We start from the raw sequence: 12,004 nt of genomic DNA, 5'->3' as shown, positions 1-12,004 counted from the left end.
AGATAGGAAGTTGACTGCAGGAGGCATCATTCCACCTGGCGGTACATGATACATTTTGCAACATCACACTCCCATTATCAGGAAATGGGAATAGGAAAACAGTGCCCACCACAAGGAAAAAACAGTTCTTAACATTACTTTTTAAGGCTATAATGTTTTCACCCCTCTACATTGCACTTTTGTCAGCAAAACTTTTGTTGGTCAGGGGTGTGGAAAAAAACATATTCCCAACCGACAAAAGTTTTACCAACAATAAGCGCCAATGTGGACAGTGCTTTGTCAGCGGGAAATGCTCTTCTGCCGACCACTCGTTAGTGATGGTTTTATTTTGCTGGCAGGAAAGTGCTCTCCTGCCGGTGATGAGCAGCTACATGAGAGATCTTAAAGCAGCACAGCTGTGCTGCTGTAAGGTACACAGTGTAGACATAGCCTTAGTTTCAGCTGTTACATTTGGGATATTTACCCTTCTAGCACACAAAGTCTTTATTTTCTGTTTTGCTGGAGTTTTCTCCTATTTTCTAGTTCCCTGTGTTCCTTGCACAGAGATAGTCTATAGTTTTATAACAGGCTTAATTTCCTCTACTTGTGTCTACTGTTAATTACTTTTCTTTAAAATTACTAAGTAGAGAGGGAGGAAACTTCCATGCCTGCCATATATGGCAGGTTTGAGGGATCAGGAAGATGAATTTCATATTAAAATAGAGTCTATGTTCATATTTTAGAGTATTCACCATCATAATATATTAATTCTGTAATATGAATGACCTAGTCATCGGTGGAACCCTATTTGAACTTCGGGAAATTCACAAGCTGACATGGTGTTCTCCAAATGGCAGAGAGAAGAACCAGATTGACTATATAATGATCAATGGCAAATGGCGACACTCACTGACAGATGTGAAAGTGAGAAGGGGTGCAGATGTTGGCAGCGACCACCACTTTGTGACAGCCTCCATCAAGCTAAAACTGAGACGTGTGGGTCCACCAAACAAGGGACATAGACAAGTTGAAGTCCCTTGCAATACAGAAAGCCTTCGTTCTGCAGTTAAAGAACAGGTTTCAAGCACTTGCAGACCTTGATGAAAAGAAGGGGAATGCAGATGAGGAGATCAAGAAGTGGGACAAAGTAACATCAATTTATAAACAGAGCAGTGAAGCCTGTCTAGGCTACAGGAAGAAGAGAAGGAAGGAGTGGATTACAACCAGCACATGGAATGCCACAGAAACCAGACGAGCCCTGAAGAAAAGAGTTTCAGACACAAAATCGCAGAAGCTAAAGGACGAATACCACGAGCAGTATAGCAAGGGTCAAATGCTTTGTGAGAGTGGACAAACGTCATTATATTGATAATCTGGCAACACAAGCAGAGGATACAGCTGCTTGTGGTGAACAAGGAACCATCTACAAAATGACGTGGCTTATCAGTGGTAAACGACAGACACCAACAAACACTCTCATCAAGAACAAACAAGGACACCTACTAACAACTGAAAAAGAACAAGAAATGCACTGGACAGAGCATTTCAAAGAACTGCTGAACAGGGAGCCACCTAAAGAAGAAGCAAACATCTAGGAGGCAGAAGAAGATCTTGATCTCAACACAGACACCCCAACTAAGGAAGAGATCATTCAAACCATCAAATCTTTAAAAAATGGGAAAGCTCCTGGCAAGGATAACTTGAATGGAGAATTGTTCAAGGTAAATCCTAAATTAGCAGCATCTATCCTGGCCCCTCTATTTACATCAGTCTGGGAAAGGGAAAAAGTGCCAGATGAGTGGACCAATGCGGTTATAGTGAAGATACCAAAGAAAGGAACTCTGTGATTGTAATAACTGGCATGGTATAAACACATTTATCTGTGCCAAGCAAATTATTATGTAAGATCATAGTCCAGCGTATATCAGAGGTTGTTGATAGCATTCTCAGAAAAGAGCAAGCTAGTTTTCAGAAAGGGCATGGATGCACAGACCAGATCTTCACTCTACGAAACATAATAGAACAGTGCTTAGAATGGCAACGGCAACTTTACATAAATTTCATAGACTTTAAGAAGGCTTTTGATAGCATTCACGGGACCAGCCTATGGCGCATTCTGTGGGCATATGGAATTCCTTTCCATATAATTGTCATCAAAAGCTTCTATTTCAACTTTACATGCAGTGTTGACCACAGTGAAGCTTTGAAGTCAAAACAGGAGTATGTCAGGGGTGTGTCATGTCTGCAATCCTTTTCAACATTGCCACTGACTGGGTAATGCGGCATACAATAGAAGACATGCCAAGAGGCATTAAATGGACACTCTTCTCATCCTTTGAAACCTGGACTTCGCAGATGATGTCGTGCTCCTATCACATACCCAACACCATATACAAAGAAAAAACAACTCGACTCAACGCATTCAGCCAGCAAATTGGACTGACAATCAATCGCAATAAGACAGCTATCGTGATCTTTAATAATGCCTTATCGGCACCAGTACGGAGAGAGGATTATGTTCTCACCAATGTAGAAACATCCACATACTTGGGCAGCACCATCAGCCAGGACGGTGGAACAAGCCAGGACATCCAAAACAAAATCAATAAAGTCAGGAACACCTTCCGGAGCTTAAATACAGTCTGGAAATCATCAAAATACAACATCAAAACCAAACTCAAGATTTATCAGAGCTGCATACTTTCAACACTACTTTATAGTGCAGAATGCTGGGGAATGAGAAAGTATGACCTGTCCAAACTGTCTTCATTACATACAACCTGCCTCAGAAAAATCCTCCGTATCTTTTGGCCCAGAACAATCTCAAACCAAGATCTATTGACACAGTGCAGCCAAGAATATCTGAGCACCATCATTGCCAGGAAGCGTTGGAGAAGGATCGGTCATGTGCTTCGGATGGAAACTGATTCCATCACCAGAGTAGCAATAAGATGGACACCTGAAGGCAAGCGAAAATGAGGCCGCCCGAAAACAACATGGCCAAGAGCTGTGGAAGCCGAGCTCAAAAACCTGGGGCACAGCTGGGGAACCATTGAAAGACTTGCCAGAAACAGACAGGAGTGAAGGAGCTTCGTCACTGCCCCAAACTCCAGAGGCATAATAGGCACATGATGATTATGATGACCATCATAATATATGAGCATCAAAATCAGGATTTATTCTTGTATGTAGTACTCCATAATGGACCCTGCTTTTGCCATCCCTAATTTTGGTCACTAAACTTGGATTTTTAAAAACATACAATATACAGATGTGACTAGTTTTGCTGTAGCTCAGACACTAAAACATAACCCAGTAGAAGAATAAAAAACTGTAAGTTAAAATAATAGAAAAATAGCCATAGAATTTCTCTGTCAACTAGCTTATCATGTAAGGACAAACAATATTAGTTGCTTAGTCCTTAAAAGGAAAAAGAAAGTTGAGCTAAGTTAGAACTCAAGAAAGTCTTAACTCTGAAAAACTAGTCAAAGTACAGGGATGGGCTAGGCAACTTTCCCCACCAACTCAAAGTACAACTAATAGAACATATAATTCCTTTTGTGTTCTTTTTAGGCCAAACAAATGCTTTGGTGATCTTCATCTCTATGATTAAAAAAATCCTCACAGAACCCACAACCAAAAAGTCCTAGAGCTAACAAAAATAGTATGCACATACAAGAGAAAAACATATTGTAAGAAAACATTCAATTTCAAACTTCCTAAGATTTATAGTAAACATCAACATACAAACAAAAAAGGGTTACAAAAATTTAAAATACCTTCAATGTGTATTTAAGTTTGTTTCATACTGTACCTGAACATATGTTAGTGAATGCTAGATGGGCAGCTAGTCCTTGGCTGTGGGCCTGAACAAAACTTCATGATCAACAGTAAAAATTTAGATTGGTTAAAGTATACTTTGTTTCAAAGGTAAGATTTACACATACAGTCAACCCTCAACTGTGCTTCCTAAATATTACTCAAGCACAACCAAATCCTGATGATGGTCAGAAGCAAATACTCCCAATGTAAGTTTTCAATACTTTAAAAAATACCTTTTTTAGAGAGACTATTATATCACATATTTACTATAAAGATGATTTCCCCTTTTCACAAGTAATAACGTGGAGTATAACCTGATGACTATTTTCCCCTCATCACTATGCAGAGGAATTGGTAAATGTAACATGAATGAATAAATATAGGAGAGTGCAAAAGTGAAAGAATAGTACCTTGTCCTGGTTCAAAAGATTCAGAATATTAAAAGTTGATTTACCTGGTCTTACTCTAAATTTAAAAAAAATAATAATAATCAAACATTGGGTCATTTTGAACATAATGGAAATAAAAGGAATTATGGACCCAATCATGTTGTGTGTCATAAAGCCAATGGCACTTTTGCCTGTGAGGACTACAGAATCAGGTCAAGTTAGTTCCTTTCAGGCTAAATGCATAAGAGGGGACTTGAAATACCCAAAGTGTATTAGTTTAACTACCCAGATTCATGTAACCATTCAACATCTTGGGAGCTGGAGGGGCAGATGAGGAGGAAAGGAGTTGGAGATTGGAGGGGATAGAGAAAGGAGGAAGATTTGCTTGTTATACCATGAAAAACTGCTCTCTTAATAGTTTAATCAGGCTGAGCTTGGAATAGATTTTTACATCTATAAATGCCCTAGAATTTCAGACACTATCTTATGCTCCCATATCTTCATATAAATATATATTAATTTGTAAAGTGTCACAGCTCATAAGCCAGATGAACTTGAAACACCTGTGTCATATCATCACAAACTAAGAATCCTCTCTCCCTCACCGGACTCCCACCCCCCAAATCCCTCAGCCTAACTTTACAGATGAAGAAAGAACTTAAATAGTATTACTTGTTTTCTAAAATGCTTTGAACATTTATAAAGTATTTCTTCAAAGTAGCATGAGCAATATATCCAAGATAGTGAAGAACAATTTTTTTTACTGGCACTTGTGAATAATGCACCCATCCCAAATGCAAACCAATATAACCTTTATATCTCCACACTCCAGGCTGTAATCTCTTGGAACAGCGTAATGTACATAGACAACAAATATTATTTATGTAGCTTAAGTCATACTAACTTAAATAGACAATCCAGATGTCACAATTAACTGCAACAGATTTAGGAGTGAGAGTCTCAAGCAGTATTTACTTTAAAACAGAGAATCATACAATTAGTAATGTATTGCAGACTAGAACATATTTCATAATTGCAGAAACAATTGCAGGTACATTCCATAAAACATGCAACCTTCATTTAATATTTGAGAGAGCTATGATAAGATTCCTACTTGACTAAAGTTATATGAAACTCAGATAATTAGAATACATTTGTTAATGATCTTTTAGGTCCCAATCCTGCACAGGCAAATGAGCAGACTCAAATGACCTTCCGGTATAGAAGTCATTGCAGGATTGGGGCCTCAGTGACTTGGTACTTCACACATAACACCCGTAAGTCTGAAATTTTTGCAAACACTTTTTAAAAAGTGAAGGAACTTGTATCCGTATGAAACTCTTTGCTAACAAGGGGATTATTTCCATGTTCGTTATTTAAATGATAGAGCAAAGATGGAAAAGTAACTGTGTTATTTTCTCCTATTATCCATGCATTACAACACTGGGAAACCATCACTTAAAAAAAAATGTATACACTGTACATGGTACTTTACAGCACATAACACACACCAATAAAATAGATACATATATGGGTCAAGTCCTGCACACAATTACGCAATTTTATTCATGTGAGTAAAGTTATATGAATTAATGTTCCCCATATTGGACTCTCATATAGGAACAGTTACTAGTGTGTTTTATCTGATGTAAAGTGCTCACATGTATGTATGTGTATGTGCCTGTAGGATCAAACTCTACAAAATTAAGATCTGACCTTGCAAGACCCTGATCCTGCAATGAGTTCTGCATGGGTGGACACGAACAGCACTGCAATGACTTCAACAGGGAGAAATTGTGAACTGAATACACAGTCAAATGAGGTAAATGAACTAACAACAATTGTTATTCTGGCCAATACTGTGGGGTCAGTGTCCTTTCCGTTCTAACTAAGTTAAATCACTACCTCACACATCAAGCACAAGCAAGGGGGATCACAACACGGCTGATTCGTGTTCAAATATATCTGTTTTGTAAGAGTCACAAGGCAATGACCTTTGCTCCAGTTTTGTGTCTTGCTGTAAAGACCAGGGGAGGGGCAGCCGTGTGCGGTGGGCACGGCCCACAATCAGACTTGATACTGGACAGGCCCCCTAACTTGTCACTTTCACTCCCCTGTCCTAACCCCATTGCTATTCCCGCACACACACACGGGGGGGAGGGGGCTCCTTCCCACGAGCAAGGAATCGTGGTAGCAAGTTAACAGGGCAGAGGGTGATTTTCAGCCACCACCCGAGAGTCAGCCTGCAGCCCACTAGCCCCACGGAGCAGCAAGGTGCCCACGAGCGACGCCACACTTTACCTTGGCTGGAGAGCGTGCAGAGAGGGAGCGGCATAGTGCCTGCTTGGGCGCCCCCCGGGGACAGGGCAGCCTCCCCTCAGGGACTGGAACGGGGGCGAACGCTGCCTCCGGCCCCCTGCCCGCTAGGCACACCCCGCCCCCCTAAAGCGCCCGGGGTTCCCGCTCTGCCTTCCCCGAGCGACCGGGCTCTGGAGTTTCGGGTCAGCCTGGCGCTACGAGTCCACGCACAGCCGCGGCCAATTGCGTTCACTGCACACCCGCAGCTCTCGCCACCCCGTCCCCACCCCAGTGCGCCTGCGCGCCAGGCTACCTGCCGGGAGACGGAGTTCCCTCCCCGCGGAGGGGGGACTACTACAGCTCCCAGAATGCCCTGCGCTGGCCAGCCCTCCTGGTAGGGCGATGTTCCCTGATAGGGAAGTGTGCAGCACGGCGCATGCGCTAGCCCAGCGTGGCCGGAGAAAAGTAATTTCTTTATTATCCCATAATTAAACAAAACTCCCGGGACGCGAGAAGGCGGGGCTGTATAATGGAATCCATGGCCGCCATAGCTGGTTGCTTGACGGACGCAGGCCGGGAGGACGTCTGATTCCGGCATGCATTGCGGCAAGAGAAAACCATCCCTCCCAGCATGCTTTGCGCCTATCAATGGTCTAATCCGTGTTCTCTTGAAAGTGCCGCACTGCATGCTGGGAGTAGTAGTTCAAGTGGAGCTGCACTGCGTGTCCGGATATTGCGGACCACATTACCGTGCCCCTTCCTGCCCCGACCAGCAGAACGGAAGTTGGGGTGGTCTATGCGGAGGGGGCGGGGATACGCTCTCATGGATCACCGGCCCTACCACGGAGGGGGCGGGGTCGTCGCAGGCTCCGACTCCGCCCCTCGGGTAGGGGGCGGGGCTAATGAGTTTCGCGGGCGCTGCAAAACCGGTTGATTTCGAGGGATCGTTTTGCTGCGGCCGTTCCGAGCCCGAGGCAGGGACCATGGCCGAGGCGGGGCCGGTGCAGCCCGTCTCCCCCGGCGCCGGGCCCAGGAGAAGCCGGAGCGACAGCAGCGGGGCGCGGCCGCTGGAGCAGCTCACTGACCCGCGGGAGTTGCTGGAGGAGGTGGAGATGCAGATCGATGACGTGAGTCTCCCCCGTGCGGAGCCGGCCCGGCTCTGCCCAGCGCCCGGCCAGCTGGGGAGCGTCCGGCCCCGCAGCGCGTGGTGGCCCCGTTAGCCCGACTGACAACGGACCTGGCTGATACCCATCGGCTGCTGGCGGACCCGTGTGGTGTGACGGCTCGGCGTGCGGGCAGGTCGTGGGTCTGCCCGTTACACCGGTGTAAGCCCCGCCGCTGTGTGGACACACACGGGCACTCTGCGTTCGAGGGGCTCGGCGGGTCCAGTTTAACCCCTTTCCCAGCCACATAAACTAAACCCTTTTAAACCGGAATATGATTGTTTGCGGGGCGGGGAAGGCATCAGACTTCTGCTCATACTTGTGTAGAGGAGGGCTGATTAAAGAACCTGCCTTGTAGCCCTGCCTTGGTCAGAGCACGGGGAATCCCAGCCCAGTAACTGGCCTTCCAGGAACAGGACGCAAAACCCAGACCGGCTGCACCCCCTCCCTGCATCTCTGAACACCCCCGTGTGTTTGGTGCCCAGGGCTGGCTCCAGGGTTTTGGCCGCCCCAAGCAGCCAAAAAAAAAAAAAAGCGATCGCGATCTGCGGCGGCAATTCGGCGGGAGGTCTTTCGCTCCGAGCAGGAGTGAGGGACCGACCGCCGAATTGCCGCCCAACAGCTGGACGTGCCGCCCCTCTCCGAAGTGGCCGCCCCAAGCACCTGCTTGGTAAGCTGGTGCCTAGAGCCGGCCCTGTTGGTGCCAAAACTATAATGGGGTTCAAGAAAGAATTGGATACGTTCATGGAGGACAGGTCCACCAATTGCTAATACAGGGGTCGGCAACCTTTCAGAAGTGGTGTGCCGAATCTTCATTTATTCACTCTAATTTAAGGTTTTGCGTGCCAGTAATATATTTTAACGGTTTTAGAAGGTCTCTTTCTATAAGTCTATAATATATAACTAAACTATTGTTGTATATAAAGTAAATACGGTTTTTAAAATGTTTAAGAAGCTTCATTAAAATTAAATTAAAATGCAGAGCCCCCCGGACCGGTGGTCAGGACCCAGGCAGTGTGAGTGCCCCTGAAAATCAGCTCACATGCCGCCTTTGGCACGCGTGCTGCGGGTTGCCTACCCCTGAGCTAGTAGCTGAGGTGGTCTGGGATGCAACCCCACGCTTGGAGTGTCCCTAGCCTCTGATTGCTAGAAGCTGGGAGTGGGCAATGGATGGATCACTCAATAATTGCCTGTTCTGTTCACTCCCTCTGAAGCACCTGGCATTGACCACTGTTGGAAAATAGAACACTGGGCTAGATGGACCATTGGTCTAACCCAGCATGGTTGTTCTTATGTTCTTGCTGCAGGCTGCGTTCTCGCTAACTAAGATCCTTGAGGCAACGTCTGCTGTGTCAGCCCAGGTAGAAGAACTCGCAACTAAATGTTCAGAAAATGCCCGATTTCTTAAAACGTGGCGGGATCTTCTGAAGGAAGGGTATGAATCTCTGAAACCCAGTGACTGACACTGTGCAAACACACACAGGAGGAAACCTGAAGAGGGTACCTGGGCAAGCTGAAGCTGAATCATCCCACAGCATTTTCACTTTGTTACCCATGTCTTGTAATGACAGGACTTGGCTCTCGGCCATACTGGGTTAAGGAACGTCTGTATAAATGAAGACTTTAACAACTTTTTTGTGCTTTTTTTTGATGGCTTAACAGGGCTTTTCATCAACTACCCACCTTCAAGGAAATGTTTTGTTCTGTGCGCAAGCTGTTTCTATGGAGAAATGCCTGTTGATACTGGTGCATGCATGAACATCATTCAGAATCTGTTGAATAATAGAACAGACTGTTTTAGTTTGGCTTGGATTTTTAAACTGTTGGTTTTCTTGCAGTTCTATTGATTAGCAAATACAAATGAAATGTACTAAATGAAATTTTTATTAATGTTACACTTGTGTTCAGATACTATACATAGGGAAATATCTGATACCTCTCTAATTGACCACTGTGATTCTGTAAATGAAGAATTCCCCAAGTGGTGTAATCACTTGCAGACAGCTATATTTTTGTTACCCCCCCTGTCCTTCAGGAATGTATATAAGCTTGTCACTGCCAAAATAAGTCTTTTTAAAATCTTCTTAATCAAACGAGACTCCTTGTGAAGCTTTCTGCCCTCACTTATACCTGTATAAACTCCATCCTTACTCTGCCATTTAAAAGGTATTAATATAGATATAACTGAGTCTAGAATTTGGTCTCTCGTTTTTAAGACTGTAGCCCAGCTCCCTCCCTACACTGACAATCATCTTAGCCAGTTTTTCAATACTTTTCTACATAGTTGCATTTTTACAGATTATTTGATCACTGCAAACCCTTCTACACCTGATATTTTTATGTATTTTGGTTACTAAACTATATTTAAAGTGCCTTATTGTGTGCTTACATCATATTTTTCTTACGATAGAAACTCAGCTGTATTGTGTATTAAAAGGTTGGGTTGCTATTTGAAGTATACATTTCAGTTTCAATAGTATCTGTGCTAATTCTCTGTTTTCTGTAATCTTTGAGATAATAGGCTGTATTAGAACTTGTTCTGCATTTCCTCCCATTTAATGAACTAGTAGGTTTGTGATTCAAACCCTATAATCTGGCATACCATTGTAAACAAGGATCTACTATCTAAAATATTTTTAATTTGTGGTAAATATCTGGATCATAGCTACTGTACCCAGAAACATATGAAATAGCAGCACTGAAATGAGTTGGGAAGCTATAGAAAAATGTAGTGGTGTGCCATGACTGAGTAGTCATTGATCCCTATTTCTAGGTGTCTCCCACCCCAAGAAAATCTATTTTTTTTTTTAACCTAAAGAATAAAAGACATTAGAACAAATATTGAACAGCTAATTATGGCAGCTTGTTTCTTCCTTCCTCCCATCTGTCAAAGCGTAGAGAAGGCTGTAAGTAATACATGTTCTCTTACTGGTCCTTGATTATTTAGCTAATCAACTTGATGTTCTCAAAGTGGAGTAAAGGAGAGTTAATGTTGCAAACATTCTGCATTATCCAGAGTATCAAGTGAGGATGTAAAATGAAATATGGTGTGTTTACTATTTTCATCAAGGGGAAAACAGTCAGTTTGATCAGCAGGTAAATCTTTATTCCAAATAAATCAATATATACAGTAGCGGAAACATGATACACATCTGTTCTGTATTTGATTCTAACATATTTCAAAGTTTTGTAAACAGTAAAGTGTGAGTCACACTATATTTTACTTCTTGTATCTTTTTTAAGAAGTTGAGTGCAAACATTAAAAACATCTTTTTGCTCTTTTTAAATAAAGCTTCAAAGTGTAAATGCAGAAGAGCATTTCCTCCAGCTGTGTTATCTTGGGAACTCAGCTGGCCGCAAGCCAGTTACTGAAAGTCTCCTTATCCAGTATCCCTTTCTTTCATAATATCAAAAAGTGTCTTTTTAAAAAAAAAAAATCTGACACACACATATGGAGAATCTGCCTGATTGCTCCAGTTGGGATCCCGCAAAACTTAGCTCAACGTTGTACCTTTTTAAAGTATTCATAAATCTGAATCATTGTAATTGGTGTCCAGTGCCCCATGCCTGACCTATAAGTAACTCTTCAGAAAAATACTGCAACTGACTAAAGTTTAGGAAGCTGCATAGCCATTCATAGTTAACTTTTATATCGCTAGCAATCTGGTCCTCTAACAATAGACTGCATATGAATTACATTTTAGAATTTAGAAAGATACAAAGTGACAGTTTTAACCTTTTTGACTTTATCTGCCCAGCCCCAAAATGAAAAAAAAAATTGGATTGTTAGTAGAATTCTATTTGCATAAATATTTTTTCCCTATGGCTACTACTCCCTAAGGCTCTTCAAAAATGTATGTACTGTTAAGTTCACTCTCTGTTGTCTTTTTCTGATTTGACTTCTTGGCCATCACTGATGCGAATCCGTGTTACAGCTTTTTCCTTACTGCTATAAAACAGTGAGTCCACATCAAAGATGACTGTGCAAATTTTACTGTGACTATTCAAAACATTTATCTGTATGAATTCAGTCTTGTGGAATGCGTGGTTTCTGATGTTTCAGAGGAGTCTGTATAAATAGCAGGCTTTGTTAACTCTGGTGTGATCTCTTGCATTGGCCACATCTCTACCCAGATAAATGATGGGCCATATGTTTTCTGACTGCTTTTGCTTCCTATGGATCTTCCTTGTTTGTAATTATACCAAACCTGATGAATCATTTCTTTGAAAGGTCGTGTGGTCAGAGTGTAGAGGAGAGGATTCAAAGCACTATTTATGGGCAGTATAAAAATCACCACCCAGGAAGTTATAGTACCTTTAGGAGGAAAAAAGAAATTTAAATATTCAAAAGTG

At 42.8% G+C, this 12,004-nt stretch overlaps 2 protein-coding genes across 3 annotated transcripts in view; one reads left to right on the top strand and one right to left on the bottom strand.

Annotated features, from left to right (window-relative positions):
• The first annotated feature begins 7,390 nt into the window (after positions 1 to 7,390).
• C5H4orf46 (chromosome 5 C4orf46 homolog) lies at positions 7,391 to 10,885 on the top strand. Its single transcript, XM_065405327.1, has 2 exons — positions 7,391 to 7,615; positions 8,959 to 10,885. Exons 1-2 carry the CDS (start codon positions 7,391 to 7,393, stop codon positions 9,112 to 9,114), a joined length of 381 nt encoding a protein of 126 aa, XP_065261399.1. The 3' UTR covers positions 9,115 to 10,885.
• Positions 10,886 to 11,664: 779 nt separating this feature from the next.
• Positions 11,665 to 12,004, bottom strand: part of RXFP1 (relaxin family peptide receptor 1) — an 80,008-nt gene continuing 79,668 nt past the window's right edge. For both annotated transcript variants that reach the window (XM_065405097.1, XM_065405098.1), the window contains one exon: positions 11,665 to 11,966. In XM_065405097.1, the coding sequence (XP_065261169.1) occupies positions 11,665 to 11,966 (302 nt within the window). The remainder of the gene's footprint in view (positions 11,967 to 12,004) is intronic.

This window comes from Emys orbicularis, chromosome 5 (assembly GCF_028017835.1).
Source record: "Emys orbicularis isolate rEmyOrb1 chromosome 5, rEmyOrb1.hap1, whole genome shotgun sequence".
Lineage (NCBI taxonomy): Eukaryota > Metazoa > Chordata > Testudines > Emydidae > Emys > Emys orbicularis.
The sequence above is the reverse complement of the archived record's forward strand: the minus strand, read 5'-3'. Positions and strand labels throughout refer to the sequence as shown.

What these genes read in the sequence shown, in the direction of transcription:
- C5H4orf46 (XM_065405327.1), top strand. Translation starts at nt 7,391, where the DNA reads ATGAGTTTCGCGGGCGCTGCAAAACCGGTTGATTTCGAGGGATCGTTT. An exon ending in TGGAGATGCAGATCGATGAC is followed by an intron (nt 7,616 to 8,958) that starts GTGAGTCTCCCC and finishes TTCTTGCTGCAG; the next exon opens with GCTGCGTTCTCGCTAACTAA.